General features: G+C 39.2%; 1 protein-coding gene across 2 annotated transcripts in view; it reads left to right on the forward strand.

Annotated features, from left to right (window-relative positions):
- Positions 1-12,232, forward strand: part of SLC9A7 (solute carrier family 9 member A7) — a 72,267-nt gene that overhangs the window by 28,108 nt on the left and 31,927 nt on the right. For both annotated transcript variants that reach the window (XM_086768828.1, XM_086768836.1), the window contains exons 2-7: positions 5,088-5,287; positions 6,581-6,658; positions 7,402-7,478; positions 8,496-8,608; positions 9,994-10,099; positions 10,384-10,525. In XM_086768828.1, the coding sequence (XP_086624954.1) occupies positions 5,088-5,287; positions 6,581-6,658; positions 7,402-7,478; positions 8,496-8,608; positions 9,994-10,099; positions 10,384-10,525 (716 nt within the window). The remainder of the gene's footprint in view (positions 1-5,087; positions 5,288-6,580; positions 6,659-7,401; positions 7,479-8,495; positions 8,609-9,993; positions 10,100-10,383; positions 10,526-12,232) is intronic.

The following is a 12,232-nucleotide window of genomic DNA, read 5'->3' on the forward strand; positions in this document are numbered from 1 at the left end:
GTACCCAAAATACACTATTCTACCTCTGTGTGGTCTGCACTAAAGGGAGACAGGCTGTGTGCCAATGTGAGACTGGGTCTCACTGCTGACAGGGATGCCCAGCTTGACAAATCAGGCAACAATTTGCTATGGTGTCGCTTTCAGAATGTACTACTTTTACATTAAGGTAAAAAAAAAAAAAAAAAAAAGGCTACTACGAAGTGCTTTCTGTGCTGTATTGCTGTAGCACAGTATCTGCTTTTCTGTAGATATGTCACATTAACACCTCCTGGTCACCCCCTCTGCCTGCTTTCCGTAGGGTGAATCGTGGGGTGGGTGGCAAATCAGAGTGGACTGAGGAAGTAAGAGCATCCCCTTCCCGATCTGCTGGATCACTTTGGCTTTTATCATCAGACCCTGTATTGTCATTTCTTCTCCTCTGACTAGTTTCAGTTAGCAGTGCAGTCTGTCATTTAAACGAACAAACAAAACCCCACTCCAAAGCAACAGAAATCCCAAAGACTGGCACTGGAAGAAACAAAGTTGCTTTTAAAGAAACCTTTGCAGCATAAAGTACCTGTCTGAGGGATCCAAATGTTCATGGGAAAGCGTATGAATTGCAGGACAGTCTGGGCTGAGAAGGACTTCTACCCCACAGCATGGGTTGCTTGGGGTTGTACTTGCATGAGTTTTGCCTATATGCAAGGATGGAGATTATACAGCCTTTCTGGACAGCCTATTCTTGTGCTTAGCCACTTCACTGTTTAAAAAAACAAAACTAAACTTTACCTATTTTTTTTTTCCCTGCATTGCAACAAGTTTGTTGTCTTTAGTCTTAATCACTATGCACTTTTTGGAAGAATCTGTCCATCTCATCTCTGTCTTCCCAGTAGATAGCAATAAGATCTCCACTGGGTCTCCTTCAGGCTGAAACGTGGTTAATACAAACTGCTCTGCATAGGGAAGGACCCTCAGTATTCGATGCCTGGCTCTTTACCGTGAGCATATGAAAGAAGCTGTATCTGAACAGGTTTGAGTTTACCACTTGATCCAGTTCACTGATTCACAGTTTCAATTCACTGATTGAACTGTGTCTCGTGTGGAGTGTGAATACCTCCCATTCCCACAGGCTGCTGCCTGCTGAAGCTCCCTGAAACCTCAGGGCTGGTTCTTCATCAAAGAGTTGGGCTGCAAACCCCACAGAGCTCGGCTCTGACCAGGGACAGGCGCTCGTGGTTGCCCGTGCCTATCTGAATTAATATTGTCACTCCAGTGAGTTCTGTGCTCAAGCAAAACCAAAAGTAAATACACCATTCTAAATGATGTATTGTTAGATTGGTATTGACTATGTCTGAAGTCTAATGTTTTTTATTAGCAGTAGTGATTTGTTTTAAAAGGGAAAAAATATTCCTGTCTTTTTAATGCTTTATTTCCAGTAAGATCGTCTTTGCGTACAAGCTACGTGATCAGCATTGCACAGGCAAGATACTGGTATAAATACTTTCTCTGTTAAAAGTGAGAATGCAAGTCATGCATACAGGGCATTAAGTATTAATTTTTGAGATTATTCTTTGTGAGATTCTTTGAGCAGTGATGTAAACTTGCCCTTGCAACAGTTACCACATTCTTAAAATTTGAAAGTAAGGCTCGTTGCAAATTTTGAAGTATTTCAAAATACTTCAAAAGAAGCCCATTTCTAGCTTTTTTCTCTTGTGACACTCTTGCATTAGAAGACAGTGCTGGATTAGTGACCCTAGAGGTTTATTTTTTGAACAGGTAAAATGTTCTTAAGCAGTCAAATAAATATTTGCTGTGTTCATCCAGGTTGTCCATAAACTCTTCACTAGTGAGACTTTACGGTGCAGAAGTAACATAGAGTTTGTGTACTGGTTCTTCTGTACCATTCCTAGCATCCAGCATCCACCCCTCTCCTTGCTTCCAAATAAGCCACAGAGCTATACTGAATTTATAGGCTTGTGTTACAGCCTAGAAGTAAATCTAGAATATCCAACTAGGTTTTTCCATTCAGTAATTCCAGCTTGATTTAGCTTTCTTCTTGTCTTTGTTCTACAGCTGCAACTTTCATGTTCTGGAAGTGGTTGTAATCAATTATCCAGACAGAATTTATAGAGGATGCCCTGGCCTTCCTTGTAGCACCTAATGGCAGACAGCTTAGAAGGGCATCCTTTCTGAAGCTGTAAATCAGGTTGTTTCATCTGCCTGAAAGCTGCTTGGGTTTTTAGGTTATTTTGGGACCTTTGGGGCTGATTAAATGTATAAGATTTGTTAATGTTGCTTTATCAGGCGAGATGGGTGAGAAGTCATCTAAAGTCCAGTAATCTTTTAGTGTGTAAAAGACTTGATGTTCATTGGAAAACTGAAAAGACTTCCATATGGTTTTCCATAAATATTTCAATTTGGTTTTTTTTTTTTTGAAAAGCATTAATGACTTCAGGATTTCTGCAACTCATGTCTCTGTCAAATGTGTCCAGCTCATGCATTTCACTCTGATGCTCAAAACCTGTTATTTTGGGACTGTATAATAAATACAGCAGTATATCTGTACCTTTGTAAAATTGGGGACCTTCCTCTCTCTTAGCTAATCTTTTGAACTACCACATGCCTAGTATGTTTTGCTAACAAAGCTGTCCGTGGTATTTGTGCAGCTTCCCTGGCCCCTTCTATTTTCACACCTATTTCCATTCCTGATTGAGCCCCATGTATCTTTAGCTGGTTGATGGCACCTTGCCTTGACCAGCTGCTGCTGCTTCTGCTGCTGCTTCTGCTGGCCTTCTGCCTTAACACCGACCACGCTGGTCCCAGCTACATCCTATGGTGAGACAGCAGCCTGGCTGCAGGGATCGGATGTTCCTAAACAGTGTGGTGCTCGGTGCAAGGTCATCCAGTTTGGTATTTTATTGGTAAAAGGTGTATGAAAACAGGATATTTCACTGTAGGTGTGACAGCTGGGCTGTGGGACACTGATGGTTAAAGGATGTTTAACTTCAAACACTGGGTATCAATTATGGATATAATTGGCGTATCTTCAAAACTTATTTTTAAATAACTGGTGTATTTTATTATGGGAGGAATTTGCTGCTTTTGCACTGAATTCACCAAAGGACAGTCTCTGAGCCTAAGAAGCTATTATGTCTGTCAGTGTCCTCCTCTCTATTCTCAGCTTAGTAGCAGTATAGATCTGGCTTTGTGCCACTGCCATGTATAAGCTTATCTGTACAGTTTTCATTCTGGCTTCTGACTTACTACAGGATTTCTGGAGGATGCTGGTTAGATCAGTTTTTAACACTGACAATCTTCCTGATGCATGCTGTGAGCCTAGCTCTTGCTAGGTGTGAGCGTGGTGAGAGCAGCAGAAAGCTTTGGCTGCTTGCCTGGCTGGGCTGGTGAAGATGTCTGAAGCCATAACTGGTAGGGCAAGTAGCTTGGAAGCAACTGGCTGTAAACTGTCACTTTTTGCAGAGCTGCGTTTCCGACACATCCGCCACGCATAGCTGTAAAATGCCCCGGGGCCACAAGGAGTGTGCATGTTTAAACCTCCGTATTTAAATTGTCAGCGTTTTGAATTTTCACTAAGTGGATTTATCTTGCTGAGGAGGTTTCTTCTGCTGTGTTCTCTTTGAGTATGTACTTCTCTTTTCTAAATAAAATACATCTTAATCTTGCAATTATTTTTTTAATCATCTTGTTGCTGCTATGTTCTCTTGATCATAGAGAAAGAGGGACAGAGGTGAGCTATCCACTAGTGTCACAGCTACTACCTACTGTACCTTCGTTAAAACTATCTTTTCCACTCTGAGCTTGAAAAGAATGAGGTGTGTTCTTTTGGTTGGCTTTTTTGGGGTACAGCTTGGTTACTCTTTACACTATGCCATAAAGATAAGTGTACTTGGTTTTTTTTTGTGGTGTGTGGTAGGATTTTTTTTCTGTTATACCTCATTTATTCTCTAGTTATTACCTGTCAACTTCATTTACCATCTGGGGAAACAGATCTATGGATGCAGAGTGAGGGTCACAGAGAGCAAAGCTAGCATACACTATTGACTTGTCAACAAAAGGATCAAACATCCATCTTCATTTCGCAGTTGTCTGGAACAGGGATTAAATTGCAGATCATCCTAAGGCGACAGGGGAGCCTTTAGTAAGTGGGTATCAATTTGTTTACCTACCAGACCAAAACCGCTTTGGCTGTTCTTATGTGTTCTCTCAGCAGAACTGGAGTCTTGCTCTTTTCTTAGTACATTGTAAAGGGAACGTTGCTTAGTTAAAACTTTGTGCTTCTCCAGCCTCTTGGCCCTTCTGTTACGTTAATTTTTTTTTTTTTTTTGTCATTGTGTTTGAGACATCCCTTATTGATAGTGTTTTCTGGTTGGATTATATCTAGGCTGACTGAGTAATTCTTCTTATACTCCTAAATCTCGGGTCTCTTATGATTGCTTATTTTTTCACCACAGTTTATCTTTGGTTTTGTGAAATGTGGAAAATGCTTGCAAAAGATGTGTAGCTGGGTTTGTGCATTTTGTTTGCGTTTTGGTTGCAAAGTTTGCAGAGTATGCAGGAGATCGTTCAACAAGCATTGTTTGCTTGCTTAGAATCACCAGGCAAAAAAGCTGCATCCTTGGTGCAGCCATAAAATATTACGGCAGGCATCACTGTTTCAGCTCAGTTATGGTCACGTATATTCAGTAGTTATTATTTCCTGGCAATGGTGTGTCTACTCAATTCTGTCCTTAGGCAGGTTGTCATGGTTTAGCCCTAGTCACCACCGAGTTGCTTGCTCTCCCTCCCTCCCTCCCTCCCACCTCTCCATGTTTTAGAGGTGTGGATGAGGGTGAGGAAGACAAAACATGAAATAATATTTTGTTTGTCACTTCAGGCAAATACCAGATTTTATAAATTCATCGGTAGTTTTGATGAGCTGAGGGCCTCTCTTCTTCTGCAGGGAACTAATAGTAATGATTCACTGCAAAATATTTATGATGCATGTATGCTTGTAAGGTTCATGCATTATACCTTGGATGTTATTTGAAACTAGAAAGCCAGATACAAAAGTAGCAAATCAACCTCATGAATTTTTAACTCTCTTCCAGGACTCATAGTTGGGGTGATCCTGAGATATGGGACTCCCTCTACCAGTGGCCATGACAAGCCGTTCAGCTGCTCGCAGGAGGACAGGCCGTTTACAACCCTGCTGGTCAACGTCAGTGGAAAGTTCTTTGAATATACGCTCAAAGGGGAAATAAGCCCTGGGAAGATCCACAATGTGGAGCAAAATGACATGTTGCGAAAGGTGAGGGTAGACTATTTCTCATCCTTGGCTGAGTGTTTTGCCTTTATCTGTGTTCCCTCCCTCTCTCCTACGCCATCCCTTTTGAATGTTAGGTGGTATCAAGTGTCTGTATTCCTGATAGTAACAGCAGTTCAATGCTTAATTGAAAAGCATCTTCTGTATTGTATTGCTGCCAGCGAAACTGTGCTCTGCTGCATGTATGTAGTGCTTTCCCAGAGCTGTTTGAAGATTCAGTGAACATTTCTAATGTCTGTAGAATTCACGAAGACTAATTGGACAAAAAAGCCTCATGTGCCTTGTATAATACAATATGAAGAAAATTATATTTTCTTAGTGAAAAGTGATTATTTCTTAGTGTTTTTTTTTTCCTAGTGTTTTAAAATCTGTTTATTGCCGGGAAATAGTTATTGCTTATGTCCCTCTAATCCACCAAATGAGACAGTCTGGTACTGGAAGTGAAATTAATCTATGAACTGTTACTCAGATCTGCTATCTGGCTTCTTATTATCTTCAGTGTCAAGAATTAACCACTTTTTTTGTGTGTATGAAAGCAAGACTTTGACATATAGGATTGAGACTTTAAGGTTTATAACCTAAAAACACTTATTTCTGCTGACTCTGAAGAGAGCTTAGGTGGCTGTTTATATGTACCTGTCTGCTATAGATATCTAAAGCTAGCTGAAATGAATCCTGTTCGGGGAGTGCACACTTGTGTTTGTCTTCTAGCCTGTACTTAGATGGGAGTGAAGAGAGTTTCATGCGTGTGCAGGTTTTCTGTTTGGATTCTAAATGCTGTGTTTTGTTCCTTACTCAGGTGTAGTCTTTCATGGATATCTGGAGCTTCCACTGAAACATGTGGAAGTCATGGATGATCCCAGTTCCTGAAAACCAGTCTTGTATCTGACCTAATAAGCTTACAATAGCTGTGCAGAGGCTACACTCACAGAGAAAAATGAAAGGTTATATAGCATTTCATCTGCAAATACACAAATATAATGTATCAAAATAGGAGATATCTTCTCTAGCATAATTTCTATTAGAATTTTCTAATTTACAAAGGGGATTGTGTTTGGGACTGCTGCAAGACCATCATTGGTGATGGATGCAATGTCTGTTTTTCTAGATGTTTACCATGAAAAGCTGCTGGTTTCTGCTGCTGCATATGTATAGAGCTGGAGGGTCAACTTAGCCAGTTGTTTGCTATTTCAAGACCCAAAAATAGTTGTTGTCAGAAAATGAAAGAGAAAAGGACCTAATAATTTGTGTATGTCTGTTTCTTATTTTATTTTTTAGGTAACGTTTGACCCAGAAGTTTTTTTCAACATTCTGTTGCCTCCTATTATTTTTCATGCTGGTTATAGCCTGAAGAAAGTAAGTGTAATAATTTTATGAGGAGAACAGCCTTTTTAAAACATTTTTTATTTTTATTTTAAAATGTGAGACTACTGATTTGTTCAGGAGTGTAGTTTCCATTTTGAGCTTTTTTTTGTTTGTTTGGGGTTTTTTTTGTTTATGACAGTAAGAAAAATCTCATTTCCTCTGTAGATGGTTAGGTCATATTGTTTTAAGAGAAAATACACCTACTCTTTACTATAAACACATTAAGTGATTTAATCTTGCTGATTTGTTTTTCTTTGAACATTGCCAGAGGTTACCATCCATTTCGTTTAAAGTAAAAGATGTCTTCCTATGAATTATTTTGGTCCTTCTCAAATATACAAAATGCAGTAAATTATGGTGAGAAGTGGACCCAAACCTGAATCTCAGTGGGGATGTGCCAGTTGCCAAATGGCAGAAGGGCCCAGATTCTGCTCTCACTGAGGATACCATGAATTGATGCTGATTTTGCAGTATGTCATGCATCTCTTATGAAAACATCTGTGTGGAAAGCTTCCTATCAATAAGCTACATGTAGGCTTTAATATGTGGTTCAGATTTGGTTTATTTGATTTATTGAAGTTGGACAGAATTTACATGAGAGTAATGGAAGCATTTCTCTGAAATGTAAGGGTGTTTCTGGGTATTAATGCAAGTGTAGGAGTGTGCTGTATGTTTCAGAACAGGTGATATAACTTGTTTTAAATATATATATAAACCTCTTTTTTCTTATGCAGAGACACTTTTTCAGGAATTTGGGGTCCATTTTGGCGTACGCCTTTTTAGGAACAGCAGTCTCTTGTTTTATTATTGGGTAAGTGAACTCTGTGATATCAGTTCCTTTTTATATTAAAGTTTAAGTTAATAAAGTGTATGTTGAGCCTTCCAGAATGTTTCAGTTTTGTAACTTGTTTGTTTGAGGATTTTATTTGTGTATCTTCCAGACAAAATGCAAATATAACTTTGTCTGTGATTTATCCCACTTCTAAAGAATATTGACCCTTCAAATGATATTGTCAAATTTGAATCACTCGACAAGTCCACAGTACTAAAGAGCAGCATTGATTTTTTTTTTTTTTTTTTTTTTTTGAGGTAATGGTTCAGTCCAAAACAAAATCTTGTTAAAGTCAATTCCAATAAGAGTCTAACTTGAATTGTGGACACTGCTTGTAATAGAATTTTATCTGTCAGACTTTGAGATGTTCCTTTCAGTGCCCACATGTCTGCGCATGCTCTCTCCTTCTCTCTCCACGTATCTGTATATATATAACATTATGTGTATACGTACACTCACATTTAGTTTGAGATAGCTAGTCATGTTGGTTTGGTTTACTTGCATACGATATCTTATGCTGCTAATATTACTGTGTCTGGTGTATGGATATTCTGAAATACAGAGATCCTGAATTGCATAGGTGACCTTGGTTTGTCTCCCAAAGAATTTCAAGAAAGAGAAATACTTTGAAGGTTATTCTTAGTTCACAGCTTTTGGTCTATGAACTCTGCTGGGAGAAGCAATACTGGGGGGAATTGTTCCCTTTGGTGGAAAAAGAAACAGCCCGTAGATTCTGTGTGTGAGTTGTGCAAACAGATTTCATGCTTTGCTTACTAGTTTCAAATTATATATTCTGGGTCATATATCACTTGACTCCATTCACAAGGAAAAGAGGACAATTAATTTTGAGGGCTTAGTGTTAAATTGTGGCAGTGTCCCACAGAGCTGTAGCATAACCAAGCCTGGCTGAAGTATTGTTCCTTCTGCTTTTCCTTTTGCCTGTCTGAAATGCACCAACTTGGTTGACTTGGACTGTTTTATCCTCTTTCTCTTCAGGAATCTCATGTATGGGGTTGTGAAGCTAATGAAGCTGGTGGGTCAGCTCTCTGATAAATTCTATTATACAGACTGCCTCCTCTTTGGAGCGATAATATCTGCCACTGATCCAGGTAGCTTGCTGAACATTTTTTAATAACCTTCCAAAATAATCCTATTGCTAGGATTGTTGGCTGCATAGCACAAAGATATTAACAGCGCTGTATTTTCAGTTATGTTAGTATCTCTGATCCTCCTTTCTGGAATGCATGCAAATTCTGAATGTTGTGAAAGCTAGTCTCTGTTGGCTTGGTGCTGGACTGGTATGATGTGATGGTATGTTTGGGGAAGAATGTAACTCTCCTGTTTAAATACTTTAAATATTTTTTTCCCAGTAGGTTTTTTGTGTGCTGTGCACCAAATTTAAGACTGCAAATAGATGAAATTATTACATTGTCTGGATAGCGGGACTTCCTTCTTTAGCTACATTGCTTGGGGCATTGGATAATTTAAGAGCAATATTTGAGGCTTTTAAGCTCTTTAGATGTGGGGAGTAGTGTTGTTCCGGTTTGTTTTTTTTTTTTTTTTTCCCTTCTTCAAATGAACTTTATGTTTTATAAGTTAAAGCAGAAGAATACTCTTCTGGCAAACCGATTTAAGTTTTTGCCAAAATAATCTAGTCATCCTTCAAAGTCTGGCAGGCTCACGTAGGTGTCTGTGCTTGACAGGTCGGTCTGGAGAGCTAGTGTGTGTCAGGGGCCAGGGGAGGGAGTGGTGAAGTATGAAGCTTGACATTTAAAACAGCTTATTTGATGTGCTCGGCGGTGATTTGTGAAAAATGGAAAGTAGCTCCTGTGGATTGAGATTGAGCTGATCTCTGAAGAGCTGGTGGTTGTACACAAATTATGCAAAAAAAATCACCATGTGATTTTTTTTTTTTTTAAGTTTATATATAGTAACATCTTCAAGACCATGGTTTTTCGTCTCAGGCTGAAGTTTCTTGAAAGGATGGCTATAAATATTTAGCAGTCTTGCCCTTTTCAGTTCTGCACAAATGCACACTCCTGTGGCATAGTGCATGCTTTGGGGAACACTTAGGATTATTAGCACTATTTTACAGTAGCTGAAATAATAAAGATATGTCAAAAATCCATACAACCTTTAAAAGTAGCAAGAGCTGCTGTGTTGATTTTTCTTACATGGAACACGTTCTACAGAAAATATCAGAGCTTTGGCAGGAGTGCTTCGTCTCCCCCGTGCCCCTTGGTCATGGGGGTTTTCCTGTGAGCGCTGCGGATAGAAGGTGGTTCTGTTGTCCTCCCACAGAGCTTCCCTAAAACTGCTGGTGGAATTGCTTAGCTACAGATGAATATGACTAGTCTGTTTCCCAGTTTAATTTTGACCCTGTACTTCAATTCCCAGATGTTGTTGCTTTAGGCAAACTGGGAAGTCTGCTCTGTCAGCTCACGCAGTTGTTCCTCAAGTCAGCCAGTGTGGTTTTTCTCTGTTCTTTCTGTAGTTACCGTGCTAGCAATATTTAATGAGCTGCATGCTGATGTTGATCTCTATGCCCTTCTGTTTGGGGAGAGCGTGTTGAATGACGCTGTTGCCATTGTATTATCTTCGTAAGTAACTACCTACATTTCTACTCTGAAATTACTTAATTGCTTTTGATATTTGTCTAAAATAAATACTTCTTCTGAGAAATGTTATTTTAAATTTAAATGTATTATCTTGAACTGAATTAATAAACATTGCAAACATTTGCTAAGATCCCTCGTGCATACGTACGCCAGAAAGGCAAATTTGCCTTCAGATTGGGATTGTCTGCTGCTCAGGTGTTGCTGTTACAGAATAAAACTTTTTCTCATGCCGCTTCTAACTTCTCATTGTCTTACTCTCATTCTAGATCTATAGTTGCCTACCAGCCAACAGGTGAAAATACCCATGCTTTTGACGCAGCAGCATTTTTCAAGTCTGTTGGTGTATTCCTGGGAATATTCAGCGGTTCATTCATGATGGGAGCAGTGACAGGGGTTGTGACAGCTCTCATATCCTTTTTCATGTTTAGCTCTTCCAGACTAGATGCTACATTTGGGTACTAACAGGGCTTACCTGTTTCCAACTGTAGCAATGTTGACTCTAGCTTGTTTTAATCTGAGTGAGAAGATTGGATCAGTATTCGTGTAACCTTTGTCTATAGAAAAGCATACAGATACGTATAGAAATAACCTTTCTCCAATATAACTGTGACCCTGCTAGAAATTTCAGTGATGTTGCTGCACACTGCAAGCCAAGGGGAGGCCCTGAATAAGCGTGTCCTAATGTTCAGTTTCTTTTTAGGAAATTTCAAAAAATTGTTTCTATTATTAGGCTTGAAAGATGTCTCATATGATAACAGGTGTTGGATTCTGTTGTCAGTAGAATCACTAATAGCTATTTCTGACTCCACAGGGCTCTTCTGAGAGTTCTGCATTTAACCTTTCTGCTGGAAATCTGACGTCATCTGTCTTGGATAAGACTGTGTCTCTACCAGAGCGAACGTCATAAAATGATGTGCTTTGCATGACCTGTCCTGCTCTCTTGAAGCTTACTGCCACTATTTCATTAGAGCTCTGAGGCGCCTAGCAAGTGATCTGTGTGGGTTTTGTTTTAGGCTCAGGCAGTAGACTTTATTAAACCTAACCTGCTCCAGAAATTGTGATGCTTCCTCAGGAAAAAAAAATTCAAATTCTTTGATTTTTAGACTAGCTGGTGTATTTTACACATCCTACATTGCTTTGATCTGCCTGGGTTTCTGGAATGATCTAAAAGGAGTAGAATATATTTTGTACAATAATAATGAACCTGTGGTTCTTCATTTTAAGTAATAACGTCTCAACTGTCTTTTGTTACATATAGACTGTGCAGATTTATCTGATATATGTCTGCATAATTGTAACCCTTCAGGTGTAAGGGAAAGATGTGCTGTGATGCTTTAATGTTTGGTTTTCCAGTTCTGCTGTTCTGCGATCGATGTGGCCCAGAACCATGATTCTTCATCTGGCTTTTAGGCTATCAGCCATCTGTACTCTAGCTGATCAAATACTGTTGCTGTGGGTTTTGGCTTGCTGGTTGGCTACTAATTACAGCTGAAATGCTTTCAGATTCGTTTTGTTAAAATCATGCTTCCACCAGAGCAGCAATTGGTTCTTGCTAAACCACCACACTAATGCTTGTGTTCAGGAGGGTGCATGAGGCTGGGAGCAGGGAGGCTATTCAGAAGACAGTGTGTGTGGGTTGCTTTTTGGGGGGTTTGTTGTTTTTTGGGTTTTTTTTCTTTTTTTAAGAAAACAAGAAAGCAAACAAAAAAAAACCAACAAAAAAAATCCTTAAATTGTTGCTCAGTTATACATTTTAAGTATTTTTACAAAAGAAAATAGTTAAATGTCATGCAATATTGTAGAAGCAAACTGTAAATTTCCGGTTTACTCTTTGTAGCTGATTAGAACCCATAACTTCTGTCATGAATAAAGGGAATAGACCATTATTCCCATAGCTATGAAGTACCCATAACTGTACCTCTCCACGAGTGTGTGGTTTCATGCAGTCATGCATTGTCCTTTGAAAACAGATAGAATACTTAGTTTCTAAATATGATGCAGATAATATACGTGGACTTGTTCTGGCTTTCAGCAAGCTGTCTTGGCCTCGCTGCCTGTGGTTATTTTTATAACAGTTAAGGGATTGTACCACTTTGTATTTTCTTTCTAAATTGC

This window comes from Chlamydotis macqueenii, chromosome 1 (assembly GCF_036417535.1).
Source record: "Chlamydotis macqueenii isolate bChlMac1 chromosome 1, bChlMac1.mat, whole genome shotgun sequence".
Classification (NCBI taxonomy): Eukaryota; Metazoa; Chordata; class Aves; order Otidiformes; family Otididae; genus Chlamydotis; species Chlamydotis macqueenii.